The sequence below is a fragment of the Leptidea sinapis genome, chromosome 38 (assembly GCF_905404315.1).
Source record: "Leptidea sinapis chromosome 38, ilLepSina1.1, whole genome shotgun sequence".
Classification (NCBI taxonomy): Eukaryota; Metazoa; Arthropoda; class Insecta; order Lepidoptera; family Pieridae; genus Leptidea; species Leptidea sinapis.
In genome coordinates, this window is record NC_066302.1 from 6,266,740 (window position 1) to 6,281,616 (window position 14,877).

Below are 14,877 nucleotides of genomic sequence, written 5' to 3' on the forward strand. Positions count from 1 at the left end.
ATATTGAGATCAAATAGGAAAGCAATTTAACATATTCTGAAGCTAATAAAAAGCGGTCTCTGTTTGTAATTTTTTTCAAGAGTTTTCGTAAATACAAAAGTATTAGCCTTATATAAAAAAACTTTGTAGTCAATATAAAAAGCATTAATTAAAGTGTCTTTTTGATATATGGCTACTCATATTGTATAAGTGCGCTATGATTATGATAGAGGAATTTTAAAATTTCAAATTTGACATGACGAGAGCACAACCTAGTACTGTCAGACTAAAGCGTTAGTTATATCTACAGTGCTTACCTTGCCATTGCACGCCCCTGATATTTAATCTCATGATACCTACACGGACGAGTAAAAAAAGGACTCCGTGTCACCTTACATAAAAGTGAAGCACTAAAACAAGCCGGTTAACGTGTAAATACATAGCCCCACGCACACAATTACACTAATACAAGCAATAATATTTAAAAGTATAGATAGGTTACGTAGACAACATTCAGTGTTTGAAAATGATACACTAACGCGACATCGTCTCGTGGTCCTCATCAACGTCTCCTTCGTTAAAGGATACTCAGCCTTATTGATGTCAACAGACCGGTGTCTTGCTTTCTGTTTATTCTAGTTTGTTTTTTGCGTTTCAAAAAAGAGCTGTTCGTGCTATAGCTTGGTTATAGCCAGTCACTCAAAGAGAAATTTAAAGAAATAAATATTATAACTGTTCATTGTCAGTCAATTTCAATGATATTTAAAAGAATAGATAGGTTACGTAGAAAACATTCAGTGTTTGAAAATGATACACTAACGCACACATGAATAATTTAACATTGCAATAGCACACTACATTACAATTACACGTCAAAGAAGGATAGTAAATGCAATTATTGCAAGCGAAAAAGAGCTAACTCTAATTTGCTAATTGCTTCGTATTTGTATAGAAAAAATATAGTTAATTCATCAGATATGATTTTTTACCGTACACCTTGATTTATGCCTAAATTACGATTCATTCATGAGTTCATGTAGTAAAAGCTATAAAGTAGTAAAACTGCATTGAACTTAGGTAGATAATGTGTCAATGATTTTATAAAAAAAATAATTTAGTATTGATTATAATATATAGCCACATTGATGATATCAATTATTTATACTTACATATAATAATAAAAAACATACAGACACCAAAACAAAACCGAAAGGTGTACCTTTTTGTAAAAAGGGTCCCATTTTTACAATTTCACTAAAAGCTCCCAAAAAGTTTTAAGATTACAATTATTATTTTTTGTATCTTATATTATGTCTTTTTGTTGAGGGTTTTTTACAATAAGGTAATGGGAGAAGAAGAAAATGATCCATTGATTCTTCTGCAGTTAGCAAAGGATATACTCAAAGGGACAGAGTTACTGAAACAATTACAACGTAAACAAATAGCACTCATTGTCTACATCCGCTACCTACCCTAAAACTTGTTTTAGTAGTTTGATAGTTCAGGTACCTATATACGCACTTGTTTATTAAAAATTATTACATTCACTGCAACAATGACTTTTTTACATAATTTCCTAAAATATTCTACCTCGATCACCCCTCAACAGACAGCATCAATATTTTGTCATTTCTGTACGTTAATCTATGATCGGCTTTGCGAGGATCGGCGTTGTCATGGCGACATATTTATTTTGTTAGATAAATAATGAAATCAATTAAAATGTTATAATTCATGATTTCTTAACTGTGGTATGTAATTCTATGGATTTTTTTTTTACTTTCGTAATTAGTGCATCTTCCCATAACACAAGACGGCATTTTAATGTTGTACCTATATCAAATTGTAAGCAATTCTGATAACAACAAACGCGTGTGTACCGTTTTCGTATCGAGAGAGCGACTACGACCAAAGGAACCAATTGACTCAATTTAGGTGATTGATTTTCGCGCTAGTGACATATCTACCTCTTATAATACTATAATATCATTGAATACAAGCCGATCGGCCGCCATTATGAGGTATACCATCGTCTGTGACAGATCAGTTTGCGTCGCAATAAAATATTTTAAAAATGTCGTCGTGCGTTGTGAAAAAGTGTAAAAACAATTATTATTGTTTAAGGGAAAAAAATTGTGTAACTGGTATCCCCCGTAACCGCACACACACTAGTATAAAGGTGCTTCATTTGTTAATATCACGGCGGAGTCCTTCTTTTTTTACTCGTCCGTGGATACCTATAAATAAATATTTTAAATAAGTAATTAATGTTATTAGTATAGGTATAGCTTACCCTTAAATATAAAGTACTCTCTTTTTTAATTATTTTACATGGTGAGAAAGTACTACAAGTTAAAGAACTTTATCATGAATTAAATAAAGTAACAAAAGCTTTCGAAAAGGAGCTGTGAACTGTGTGTGTGTGTGTGTACAGACACATTTACGTGTGTGTATGTACACAGAACGAATATGCCGGGACTCATTAAGTGCCTGCATATAGAGTCATTTCGCTTTTTGTGCTCCCAGAACATGCAAAAGTGCAATCTAAGGTGAATTAAGTGATATTGTAAATGCCTAGCTTACTCTTATAAATTCTTAAATATACGGAATTTTTTAATTCAAATTTCTTATTACACGTAAATTGTTGTGTGTATACGTAGGTCACACTAAAAGTTTTGCGTAACTTAAAAAAACAACATGTTATAACCAAAATATTTTGTTTATTGCTTTTCTCTCCTTTAACATTTTAAACATTTTTTCATGTAATCGAACCATTTTTTAAAACAGGAGGACCACAGATCTGAACGCATGTTTTCTACGTGATGATTGAACGCTATCACTGCCTCTTCGGAATTGGTAAAAGTGAGACATCTCATCAAATCTTTGATTTTGGAGAAATACAGAAATCACAGGATGCTAGGTCGGGGCTATGTCAGGATGGGTGACGAGTTGTACTTTTTCGGAAGCTAAAAATGACTTAGTTCTGTTGGCCGTGTGTGAAGAAGCGTTGTCATGATGTAGGAGAACACGGCTTTTAACACCCTGGGTAAACAAATGGTAGAATACCACTCTGCATTAGCACTCTTTTGATCTTCAAGTGGAATTGTGCAGATGGGACCCGTAGCTAAGAAAAAAAATGCGAACATATTTTTACCAACATTTCTCTCCTCACTTTTGTTGGTCTGTTCTCATTTTCAAACACCCATTCACAAGATTGCTGTTTTTTTCGGGTTCAAAACAATAAATCTACGTTTTCTCGCATCTGTAAGCACCATTCCACGCGAGCCCGCTTCTGCTCCGCTGACAGTTCATGAGGGATCCAACGACATCAAAGTTTGCGAACTTTCAATTCTTCGTGTAAAATTTTCTGAATTTGGCTCAAACCAATAGTCCTCGAATTGACTTGTGACGAAACCGAGGGTTTTCTTCAATTAGCCGCTTAACAGTAGCCACATTATTTTCATTGACGGCAGTTGAAGGCCGCCCTTCACGAAATTCGTCATGGAAAGAAACCCGACCTCTCTCTAATTCAGCAAACCATTGCTCACAACCGGTGCTCAAGCAAGGTGCTTCTCTCTTAAAAGGATTTTGAAAACGAGCGGCACAGTCTTGCGGAGAGAGAGAACTTTTAAAATCATAACAAATCATCGCTCTAAAATCTTTTCGACTTAATTCCATTTTCTTTGTGAACGTAGAACTTTGACGTGTGATAAAAAGCAATTGACAAATGATTTCCCGCCAATTGTTTTTTTTATTACTAAGAAGGTTTCAACTGCACCGTTTCAAAAAATATAACATTCGAAGTTCAAATAGTTCCGATTAGCTAGCAGTACAAAACTTTTAGTGTGCCCCATTTATTCTTTGATGTGTGAGTGGTAAGTGGGCCAACTCTGTGATAATGAGACCCTTTACGCAGGTCGTGGTGATCGACGCGGTGGTGATGAGCCCAGCGGAGGAGCGCGGGGGAGCCGCCCTGCCCCCGCAGGCCTGCCTGGCGCATGACTACGACTCCATGAAGCCGGTTGTGTTAGCCACCTGGAAGCACGGTTTCCAAGGAGCCTGCCCGGATAAGAGCGCAATCCTGGCTGAATCTCAGGTATGTCCAGTCCCGGTTCGAGGAGGATATTGATTTCTTTAGAATTCTGTTTGATGTCATTTCTAATATACTAGATACTACTACCGCTTCGGAAACTAATGGCGAGAATAATAATAATAATAGAGTGAAGAAGCGGCGCAAGAAACTCACCCAGCATTCTTTTTTTTGCGCTCTTTTCAATTAAAATATAAAATATTGTACAGTCTGATTTACGACAGAGCCATTTTTTAATAAAACATTTAAATTTATTTATAGATAATGGCTGAACAGTGGCTGGAACTTTATTATAAAAGTTTAAAAAAAGTATACATTTACCCTTAAAGCTATTATGTATCTTATGAAGCCTACTAGAATTAGTTACAAGCAATCCCTTATTGTGTTATAATAATGAAAATCACTATTAAGAGCAAAAAGGTGACGATTTTTGTGAACGTATATTAAATTTTCATAAATTTAATAAACGTTTTTTTAGACTTTTCAAGTCAGCATTGAAATGCAATGTACAGTACCTACGTAATAGGGGTCAATGTCGCTTGTACAACGTTTATAATGCTGTCAGCTGTTGCGGCGACATACATTCCTGCTTCTTGGTTTTACTTTTACGCATTGTACGTACTTACTTATATGATTTTGATCTGTATATGCTTCAATAATAATTAAATGAATAAGTTTTTAAATCTAATAGTTGCGAATACTTCACTGTTTCACATTAAAGTGAGATGTCATTATAAAGAAGGTCTATAAATCTGTTTGTAAATGGTTACAGGTTGTCCAAGAAAGTGTTCAGATTCCCGGTACGGGTTTGAACCTAGTTTACCAGAGCTCTAGGGCGGCGGGATATCTCTCCACGATACAGCTACAACTCACCCCTGAGAAAGTACCTCCCACTCTGGCCCTTATACATTTGAGGATAACCATTGAAGGGATACTCTTTGAGAAGACATTCGAAGCTGACCCAGTTATAAAGTTCACTTATCCATGGAACAGATTGAACGTCTATCGTCAGAGAGTGTACGGAGTCACCACGGCCCTGGTCAAGGTGGGCTACCAGTACACGGACTGCAAGGACATCATATGGAACGTTCAGACCACGAAACTGAGCGGCCATGATATGAGCATCTCCGATGTGGGTGGCTGGAACCTGGATATACACCACAGATACAACTTCCACGAAGGTAGGACTGAGCACAATTAACTGATTATACCACACACATTTTAATATTATTCAACGAATGAAGCCATAGGTATTATGATAATATAAATGGAATATTTAGACGACCGAGCATTGCTCGGATTTCTATCAATGTACAAAACTTCAACAAATAAAACTAGTAGTACATCTGGATTCGAACGCGGGTCTTCTGCTTTCCGGATCACCCAATGTCCTATCTGAGCTATTATAGTCACAAGACTATAAAAACAAAGGTAAATTTCGCCACTATATACAAATAAAGTGGCGAAATTTACCTTTGTATGTTGTTGTAGCTGTTTCTCATTAAAACACGGAAAACTACATTTTTTTATTGAACCTAGCTAGATCGATTTATGGCCCCCGAAATCCCCTGTATAATAAATTTTATGAAAATCGTTGGAGCTGTTTCCGAGATTCAGATTATATATATACAAAAATTGCTCGTTTAAAGATATGAGTGTGTTCGCTTTCTTCACTAAACAGAAGTACCTTAAACCCGTTATACTAAGTACTACTAATGCTCGTTGGTATGAAAATTTTATACATTCAAGAATGTTTTATCGAGCTCGCTTGAGGCCTGATGTCGCTCACTCGGGGACACAGTCCATCTTTCCATTTGTGTGTCACGGATCACTTCATAATTTATAACAATGTCCATAGTGTCAGGATTAAATCATTGTAGTAGATACAATACAGATTCAATAGTATAGTATATATACATATCATTTAGGTGGTTATCTAAAACTATCCGAAGGAATTATCCTGACTCATTAAGTGGTCGAAATTTCCACACTGCTATGCGCTCTACGATGTTCTTGTGTCTTTGAGGCACCAGATCTAGAAAAGGGCAAAGATCTATTAGGTTCCGTATATCATATTTTCTCCAAAAAGCCTGATACACTATTTTATACAAACTCAAGTTTGTTGCAGCTTACAAGGCCAAAACATATGGGATGTTGATACCAATAATCGTTCTGATGCTCGTTTTCATAAATGATCTCAGACAGTTAGGTTGAAATAGGACACAAAGAGACTTGCGGATAAGTTAGGGCTAATGATATCTCGACGCCCATAATACGGAAGAAAAATACTCTGAAACATATTCATAGTTGTGTTGGACGTGAACCAATGATCCTTTGCAGCCGTTCTGTTTATATAGCGTGTGTGGAAGTGTGAGTGCATGATCTGTGGTCGATTGCAGGCATTCTGCAGAAGGGCGACGGCACCAACATCTACCTGAAGCACAAGCCGCGGCTCATCATCACCGCTCTGGGAGACGGGCGCCAGCGAGCCCTTCAGTGCGGCTCAGAGTGCGCAGGCCCGGCCTCCCGTCAGCGGCTCCTGGCGCCCGTGGCGTTGGCCGCCGCCCCAGACGGCTCGCTGTTCGTGGGCGACTTCAACCTGGTGCGCCGCATCGCGCCCGATGGCAGCGTGCGCACCGTGCTACAGCTCAAGTAACTATCCATGCACCGTGATACTCTCAGTAGCTCACTAATTGAAAAAAAAACATTTGTTCCGGACAATCTATCTGTTAGTAGTATTTTACTTAAAAACTAATGTCACTTAATTACAATTTTGAAAAGGGGGACTCTCATGGGGAGCCAGCATGTTACAGCGAATTACGAGCGACTTACATTCCCTATTGACATTATATCTCATCCAGTATCCCAGTGGCCCAAGTATTTAGATTTTGTCACCAAACAGGGAAGTTTCATAGAGGAAAACTATCCTAATGCAAAACTTTACATTGTGTAATGCCGAACTTTGTTGTTTCAGCGCGACACGTGTGTCATACCGCTACCACATGGCCTTGTCTCCGCTCGACGGCACGCTCTACATATCGGATCCCGAGTCACACCAAATCATCAAAGTACGAAATGCGGACGACTACAGTGACCCCGAGAGGAACTGGGAGACAGTCGTCGGTTCCGGGGAGAGATGTCTACCCGGCGACGAGGCCCACTGCGGAGACGGAGCGCTGGCCAGGGATGCCAAACTGGCTTATCCCAAAGGAGTCGCCGTCTCCGTCGATAACGTTTTGTACTTCGCCGACGGAACGAATATCAGAATGGTCGACAGGGATGGCATTATAACAACAGTGATAGGAAACCACATGCATAGATCTCATTGGAAACCTATTCCTTGCGAGGGAACTTTGAGTGTTGAGGAAGTTCATCTGAGGTGGCCCACCGAGCTTGCAATCAATCCCTTAGATAATAGCCTGCACATAATTGACGACCACATGATCCTGCAAATGGCACCTGATGGTCGAGTCAAAGTAATCGCCGGACGGCCGCTGCACTGCCCGTCTCCGCTGACCGGCTACGACGTGGAGCTAGCCACGTATGCCACCCTTGTGATGCCGCAGAGCATTGCATTTAGTGCCGCGGGTAACTTGTATGTCGCAGAGAGTGATTCGCAGAGAATCAATAGAGTGAGGCTTATAACTACTGATGGAAAGATATCGTTGTACGCCGGAGCAGAATCGAAATGCAATTGCTTAGAACGAGGTTGTGATTGTTTCGAAGCGGATCATTTTTTGGCTTCAAACTCTAAATTTAATACAATATCAGCTGTGGCAGTCAGCCCAGATGGCATTGTCCATATTGCCGATCAAGCTAATTATAGAATTCGTTCAGTAATGGCAAGCATTCCTGACGCAAGTGGATCTCGAGAATACGAAATTTATTCACCGGATACGCAAGAGACTTATATATTTAATAGGTTCGGTCAACACGTCATGACTAAAAATATTCTCACGGGAGAGAATAACTACGTATTTACCTATACAGTTAATACAAGCAATGGTAAGCTGAGCACCGTGACCGATGCTGCCGGGAATAAGGTGTTCTTATTACGTGACTATTCAAGCCTTGTAAACTCAATCGAAAACACCAAAGGACAGAAATGTAGACTGAAGATGTCTAGAATGAAGATGTTGCAAGAGTTGCGTACGCCAGATAACTTTAATGTGACGTTTGACTATCATGGTACAAGTGGCTTGCTGAAAGCAAAATACGACAGCACAGGTCGAAGCTATATCTACAAATATGACGAATTTGGAAGACTCACATCCGCCGTTACACCTACCGGCAGAGTCATAACGTTAACGTTTGATTTAAGTTTGAAAGGCGCCACCGTCCTAATTAGTGAAAATAACAAGAAACCCATATCAATTTTGATCAGAGGTTCTTCTGTCATTACAAAACTTGGTGAAGCAGAGAAAAAGACTATTATTTCTACCGACGGTAGTATTTCATCCAGTATGCCTTGGGGTCATGTCATTTCGACTGACACTGTTCCATACACCATATTAGCTGAGATTGATCCAATTTTGGGCGAAAGTTACCCGGTTCCAGCAAAGCAGAGAACGGAGGTAGGTGGTGATTTAGCAAACCGATTCGAATGGAGGTACTTTTTACGACGGTTGCAATCAAATAAGGGAAAAGGCAGTAAATCCATAGCCCAGATTGGTAGGAAGCTGAGAGTGAATGGAGAAAATCTTCTGACGTTAGAATACGATAGAGATACTTCCACTGTGGCTGTGTTTATGGATGATAAAGTAGAACTTTTGAATGTAACTTACGACAGGATGGCACGGCCTATTAAATGGGGTCCGAGAAGTGGAATATTTGATGAAGTAGAATTGGATTACGACCGTTTCAACAGGTTAACAAGCTGGAAATGGGGAGATCTCAATGAAACATATGGTTATGACAGAGCAGGAAGACTACATGAAATACATTACGGTGACGGGTCGTCTTTGGCATATTCCTTCCGCGACATGTTTACTAGCCTACCACTAAAGGTCACGACACCCAGGGGCAGCGATTATCTGCTAGACTACGATGATTCCGGAGCTTTACAAAACTTAACAACTCCTAGAGGACATATTCATACGTTTGCGCTGATGACGTCACTTGGATACTTTAAATACCAATACTTTTCACCCGTGAATAGGCACCCATATGAAATTCTTTACAACGATGACGGACATATCTTAGCTAAGATTTTCCCCCATCAGTCTGGTAAAATTATATATGTTTATGACAGTTCCGGGAAATTGGAGACAATTCTTGCGGGAGCGTCAGCTGTAAGATATGTTTACCACGAAAATAGCGATCTAGTGAAAAATGTTGAAATCAGCGACCCAGACTATGAATTGAGGCAGGACTATAAGTATCACGCTGGTATTTTGAAAGACGAGAAAATGAAATTTAATTCAAAGAGTGGCCTCAATAATGCTCATTTCAAATATCAATATGATGGCAATGCGCGACTATCGACAATCGACATGAATATCAATAGTAAGGAAATGCCTCAGTTGAGACTTAAATATAATCAGAACTTAGGTAGCTTAGAGGCCGTTAGTGACTTGAGGATCTACAGAAATACCTTCAATCGATCAGTCATGCAAGATACTAGCAAACAGTACTTTACAATAACTGACTATGACGATCACGGCAGAGTCAAAACCGTGCTTATGAATATCAAATCTTTCGACGTATTCCGTCTTGAACTGGAATATGACGTAAGAAATAGAATAAAATCAAAAAAAATAATGATTGGTGATACGTCCTCAAACGAAAGAATTAGCTACAATTATGATGGACACCTTATGGAAGTTGTAGGTTCTGAAGACGATTGGAAATACGTCTATGATGAGAACGGTAACGTGATTGGAATCATTGAGCATGGAGAGAAACGTTACCTGGGATACGATATCGGCGATAGAGTGGTTCAATTTGGTGATGTAGAATACAGTAGTTACGACGGCAGAGGTTTTGCAATACGTAGGGCAGAACAAAAATACCGGTTCAATTCTCGTGGCCAGTTTGTACATGCGTATGAAAGAGACAAGTTCCAGATGTGGTATTATTATGACGATAGAAGCAGACTCGTCGCGAGGAAGGATGAAAAAGGCAATATTACACAATTTTTCTATACTAATCCTCAAAATCCTAATCTAATAACTCATATGCACCATCCTAAAACCGAGAAAACGATCAGATATTTGTATGATCAGAGAGACTTCCTCACTTGCATCGAGACAGAAGATCAAAGATTCTATGTTGCCACAGATCACAACGGCTCTCCACTGGTCGTGTTCGATGTTAACGGGGAAATCGTAAAGGAGATAAAACGCAGTCCATTCGGAAAAATAGTGAAAGACAGCAATCCTAGTTTTTATGTTCCGATCGACTTTCAAGGTGGCGTTTTAGATTACGGCACAAATTTAGTGTATTTAGATAACCGCTTGTACGATCCCGTTGTGGGGCAATGGATGACACCCAGTTGGGAACATCTCGCAACAAAACTAAGCCTTCCTACGGACATATTTATTTACAGGTTTCGGAATAACGATCCAATAAATCAAAATCAGAAAGTTCCATATATGACGAGTTTGTCCAGTTGGCTCCAACTCTACGGCTACGACTTGAAGAAGATGATGGGTGCTCAATATATTACGGACATGATCTTCACGCCGAAGACCTCTGTTACTGAACCGCAGTTGGCTCCCGATTTCGGCGTCATGTCTGGCTTGCAGTGTATAATTGAAAAGGTAAATATTATGCCTACATTAAATTGTTTTAGGTGATATTTTAAGCTACGACGTGCCCTTTTCCGTGATTCACAAAACGTTGTGGTGGTAAAGCAATGATACTTCTATAGAAGTCGGCTGCTTGAGTTTAATTTCCGTTGAATTGATTGTTACATAATATAATTTATTGAAACGAATAAATTGAATCGATGGAATTTAACATATGTTTTTGTTTATCTTTCAGGTGAATGACAAACTTTCTGATATCGAATTTGTACCAACACCGCTGCTGAAGATGGAACCAATAACGAGAAACCTCCTTCCGCGTGTATCGTACAAACGTGGCGTGTTTGGGGAAGGCGTGCTCATCTCCCGCGTTGACGGCCGCGCCTTCATCAGCGTGGCTGACGGCGCCAACAGCGTGGTGGAGGACGTCATCACTACAGTGTTCAACAACTCCTACTTCCTGGACGTGCACTTCAGTATCCACGACCAGGACGTGTTCTACTTCGTCAAGGACAACTCGCTGAAGATCCGGGATGACCTGGACGAACTTCGCCGGCTATCCGGCACGTTCAACGTGTCGCAAGACGAGACTAGCGACCAAGGACTGGAGGTGATTATGAGTTCTGACAGCTTACTTGACAATCATACAATCATTTGCACACCATACTTCGAAGAAATTTTAAACACTGCACTGATACGTTAAACTTTTTTCTTTCTGTTCTGTTTACAAATATTTTCTTAATAATAATACATATAAATTTCGTCCACCTATATATATATATAAAAGGCCTTGATGATAATGAAGGGCTCGGACCAGACGACATACTACCCATATTTGCTAAACGTTCTTCTGTTTTATGAGCGGAATCGTTATTACTAATATTTAACAAGTCTTTATGTGACGGTGAATTCCCAAGTATTTGGAAAAGGGCCAGAGTAGTTCCCGTATTCAAAAGTGGGGATCGAAAAGATATATCAAAGTACAGGCCAATATGTATTTTATCAATACTTTCTAAAGTTTTTGAATCGTTAATTTGTCCGCTACTAGCATGGTACATGAAACCGAAGATGTTAGAAAACCAGCACGGGATTATTAAAAAAAGATCAACTATGTCTAATAAGCCTGGTTTGTATCCACACGTTATCCAACGTAACAATGGCTCTGGATAATACAGCTCAAGATATTGAGTTTATGCGGATTTATCAAAGGCATTTGATGTGGTTGATCACTATATTTTGTTAGAGAAACTCCGAATATACAGCTATAGAGGAGTAAAGTGGTAACCGCCGCCCACATTCTCGTGCAATAATACGATTAGGAATCACAGGAGCGTTTCTGGCCTTTCAGAAAGGTGATACGACAAGTGTGGTTTAATTTGTCATAAACGCGCAAAATAGAGTCTTTAGCTTTTTAGTCTTGGTGGGCTTTTAGTTACCTATTGTTATTGACCGAGCCAGCTGCTCATATGATTTTCCAAGATGTTCATCTATATAATAATATTCTTCAATGTATAAGTACGGGCCCTCACCACACCATGTGCCGCAGGTCCGCGTCCACGCAGTGGGGCGAGGCTCTGCGCCGGCGGTGATCGTGTTGCGATACGGCACGGACCCCGCCCAGGAGCGGGCCCGCCTGCTGAAGCACGCGCACAAGCGAGCCGCGGCACGCGCCTGGGAGCGCGAGAAGGCATTGGTCGCGGCGGGCTGGGAGGGCCGCGGCAGCTGGAGCGAGGAGGAGAAGGAGGAGCTCATCTCGCACGGCGTGGTGGACGGCTGGGTGGCGCGTGACCTCCACTCGCTGGCTCGCTACCCGCAGCTGGCCGACGACCCCGCCAACATCGTGTTCGTGCGCGACGCGCGGCGCAAGCGGAGACGCAGCGGCCGCGCCCGCCACCGCGCACTCGCGCTGAGCGGAGCGGACTCCGCGAACAACTGACTCGTTATACTTTGAAACAATAATACTCAACTATGATCACACTCATTTTACTCGAATATTGTATTTTACAACAATGCATAATAAAATTCTCGGCATAATTCACTAAGACTTAATTTTTAATAAATTAATATCATAATAATATATTCCTAACACGTTTAGCCAAATATTTTGTTCTATTGTTATAATTTTAATGTGTGTAAATAATATTTTATTCTTGTAGCTTGTTTCTTTACACCGGACGGACCAGAGGTCTTTCTGTTATTTCGCAATACATGCTGTTACTATATACCTAAGCAATAATTTTACTATCGTAAGTAGTTAAGTATTAGGTTGTCCTATATCAGAACTCTTCTTAGAAAAACAAAATTCCTCTCATTATTATTTAACTTGCATTTAAATATTCAAAAAATAAATGTAGATCTTTCTTAGAATGAATGTTTACTTACTATGATAACTATACTCGATAATTTATTAGATTTACCACCCTTTCATTATTATGTGTTAAAACATTATATTATGTATAAAAGTATTATGATATTCCCAAGATATTAAGGCCAATATCCATTGTACAGACATTACTTAAGTACCTATGCCTGATTCGCAAATACTTTAGTGTTTCAATTCCATAACCTTTTTATGTAGTAAGGGCCTCAAATTTAAGGTAGAATGTAACTCAGATACGTACAATGTTGTTGTGCCGTGCAATAATCAACATTAATACTATCGATACAGTGTGAGACACTTCTTGCTGGCTTTTTCCTCTATGTCCCCACCCATTGCAGATCGCGCACGACACTTGTCGACACTTCGATATCACTTGCGCGGTTTGTGACGACGCCCCCGCACCCCCACTCAGCCAGCAAGCGGTGTATAGTCACGTCCTTAAACGTCTCGGTTCTATTGTGGTGTCTCTCTGTGTTAGGTGTTATCATTTAGAAGCTAGGTGACTGAGTGAACGAATAGGTATGGAATATTTTTATGAAAAATTTATAAAATGTATAAATATCTAATGGAGTAAATTTTGTAATCAACGTACGCTTGTGGGTACGTGAGGTACGGGAGGTACGCGTGGTGATATTTTTGCAAAATGTGACTAAACGAAGCAATACTTTGTAATGTAATACGTCTTATTCTCTATGTGACTAGGGTGTTATTTATAATTATAATATGATATTTATGTCTATTGTGAATGTAGGAGTTAGCGGTAACTCATCGTAATGTTATATATTGGTTTCGCGGTGATATATTACGATAGTGCGTATAGTTATCTTTTTTATAATGTATAAAGACTTCGAATTTGTATATAGTTACTTTAAAGTTGTAACGTGTAATATAAATGTACATATCTTTATGCTTCAATAATGTGTGACGTAATGTTAGGTTAAGAAATAACTCAATCGACGACAACCATTGGTTAGATAACATACGTAGGGTACCTGCTATTACCGGTCCATTCTTCTTTATTATTATTATTTTATGGACTGATTTTTGTATTATTTTTACTGTCAATAACGATTGAGAAATCTTATCAATTTTACCTTTTATATAAGAATAGACAATAGACTAGATTCGCATTTTTTAAATCGATTTTTGTGATCAGATTTGATTGTCGCGGGTTCTAGAGCCCGGCCTAATACAACTTTAGTTGTCTCCAGTAAGCTTCCTAGTTAGATAGCTTGACCGATGTATGACGTAGTTCGATATTCGTCAGCATTACTATGACGTTGTAGATATGGAGTAGTTGCCAGCAGTGCGGTGTATAGTCCTCAATAGCGTGTAGTACCTACGACGTGCAAGGCGGTGTAAACGTGTACAATCATAAATATAGTATTCTATTTGAATATGTAATAAAAGGTAATAAATCGAGCTGTAGTCTTACTTCATCCCACATATCCTATAATTTTTTTGCAGGGAGAACAAACGAGCATACCGGTCATCTAATGTTAAGTGATCACCCTCGCCCACATTCTCTTGCAACTTCCAGAGGACACAGGAACGTTGCCGGCCCTTTAAACAAGTGTACGTGCTTTTTTAGAAAGTACCCATGGTTATTGTCCTGAAAACACCGCACAAGGAAGCTCATTCCAGTGTTTGGAAAAAAGTTCCTTGAAAACTGCACTGTGGTG

General features: G+C 39.4%; 1 protein-coding gene across 4 annotated transcripts in view; it reads left to right on the forward strand.

The window, feature by feature from the left end:
* Window positions 1-14,617, forward strand: part of LOC126975821 (teneurin-m) — a 243,062-nt gene extending 228,445 nt beyond the window's left edge. For all 4 annotated transcript variants that reach the window (XM_050823840.1, XM_050823844.1, XM_050823841.1 and 1 more), the window contains 6 exons: window positions 3,896-4,075; window positions 4,842-5,250; window positions 6,469-6,721; window positions 7,044-10,830; window positions 11,054-11,425; window positions 12,362-14,617. In XM_050823840.1, coding sequence (XP_050679797.1) covers window positions 3,896-4,075; window positions 4,842-5,250; window positions 6,469-6,721; window positions 7,044-10,830; window positions 11,054-11,425; window positions 12,362-12,751 — 5,391 coding nt within the window. In that variant the 3' untranslated portion in view covers window positions 12,752-14,617. The remainder of the gene's footprint in view (window positions 1-3,895; window positions 4,076-4,841; window positions 5,251-6,468; window positions 6,722-7,043; window positions 10,831-11,053; window positions 11,426-12,361) is intronic.
* Window positions 14,618-14,877: the final 260 nt, after the last annotated feature.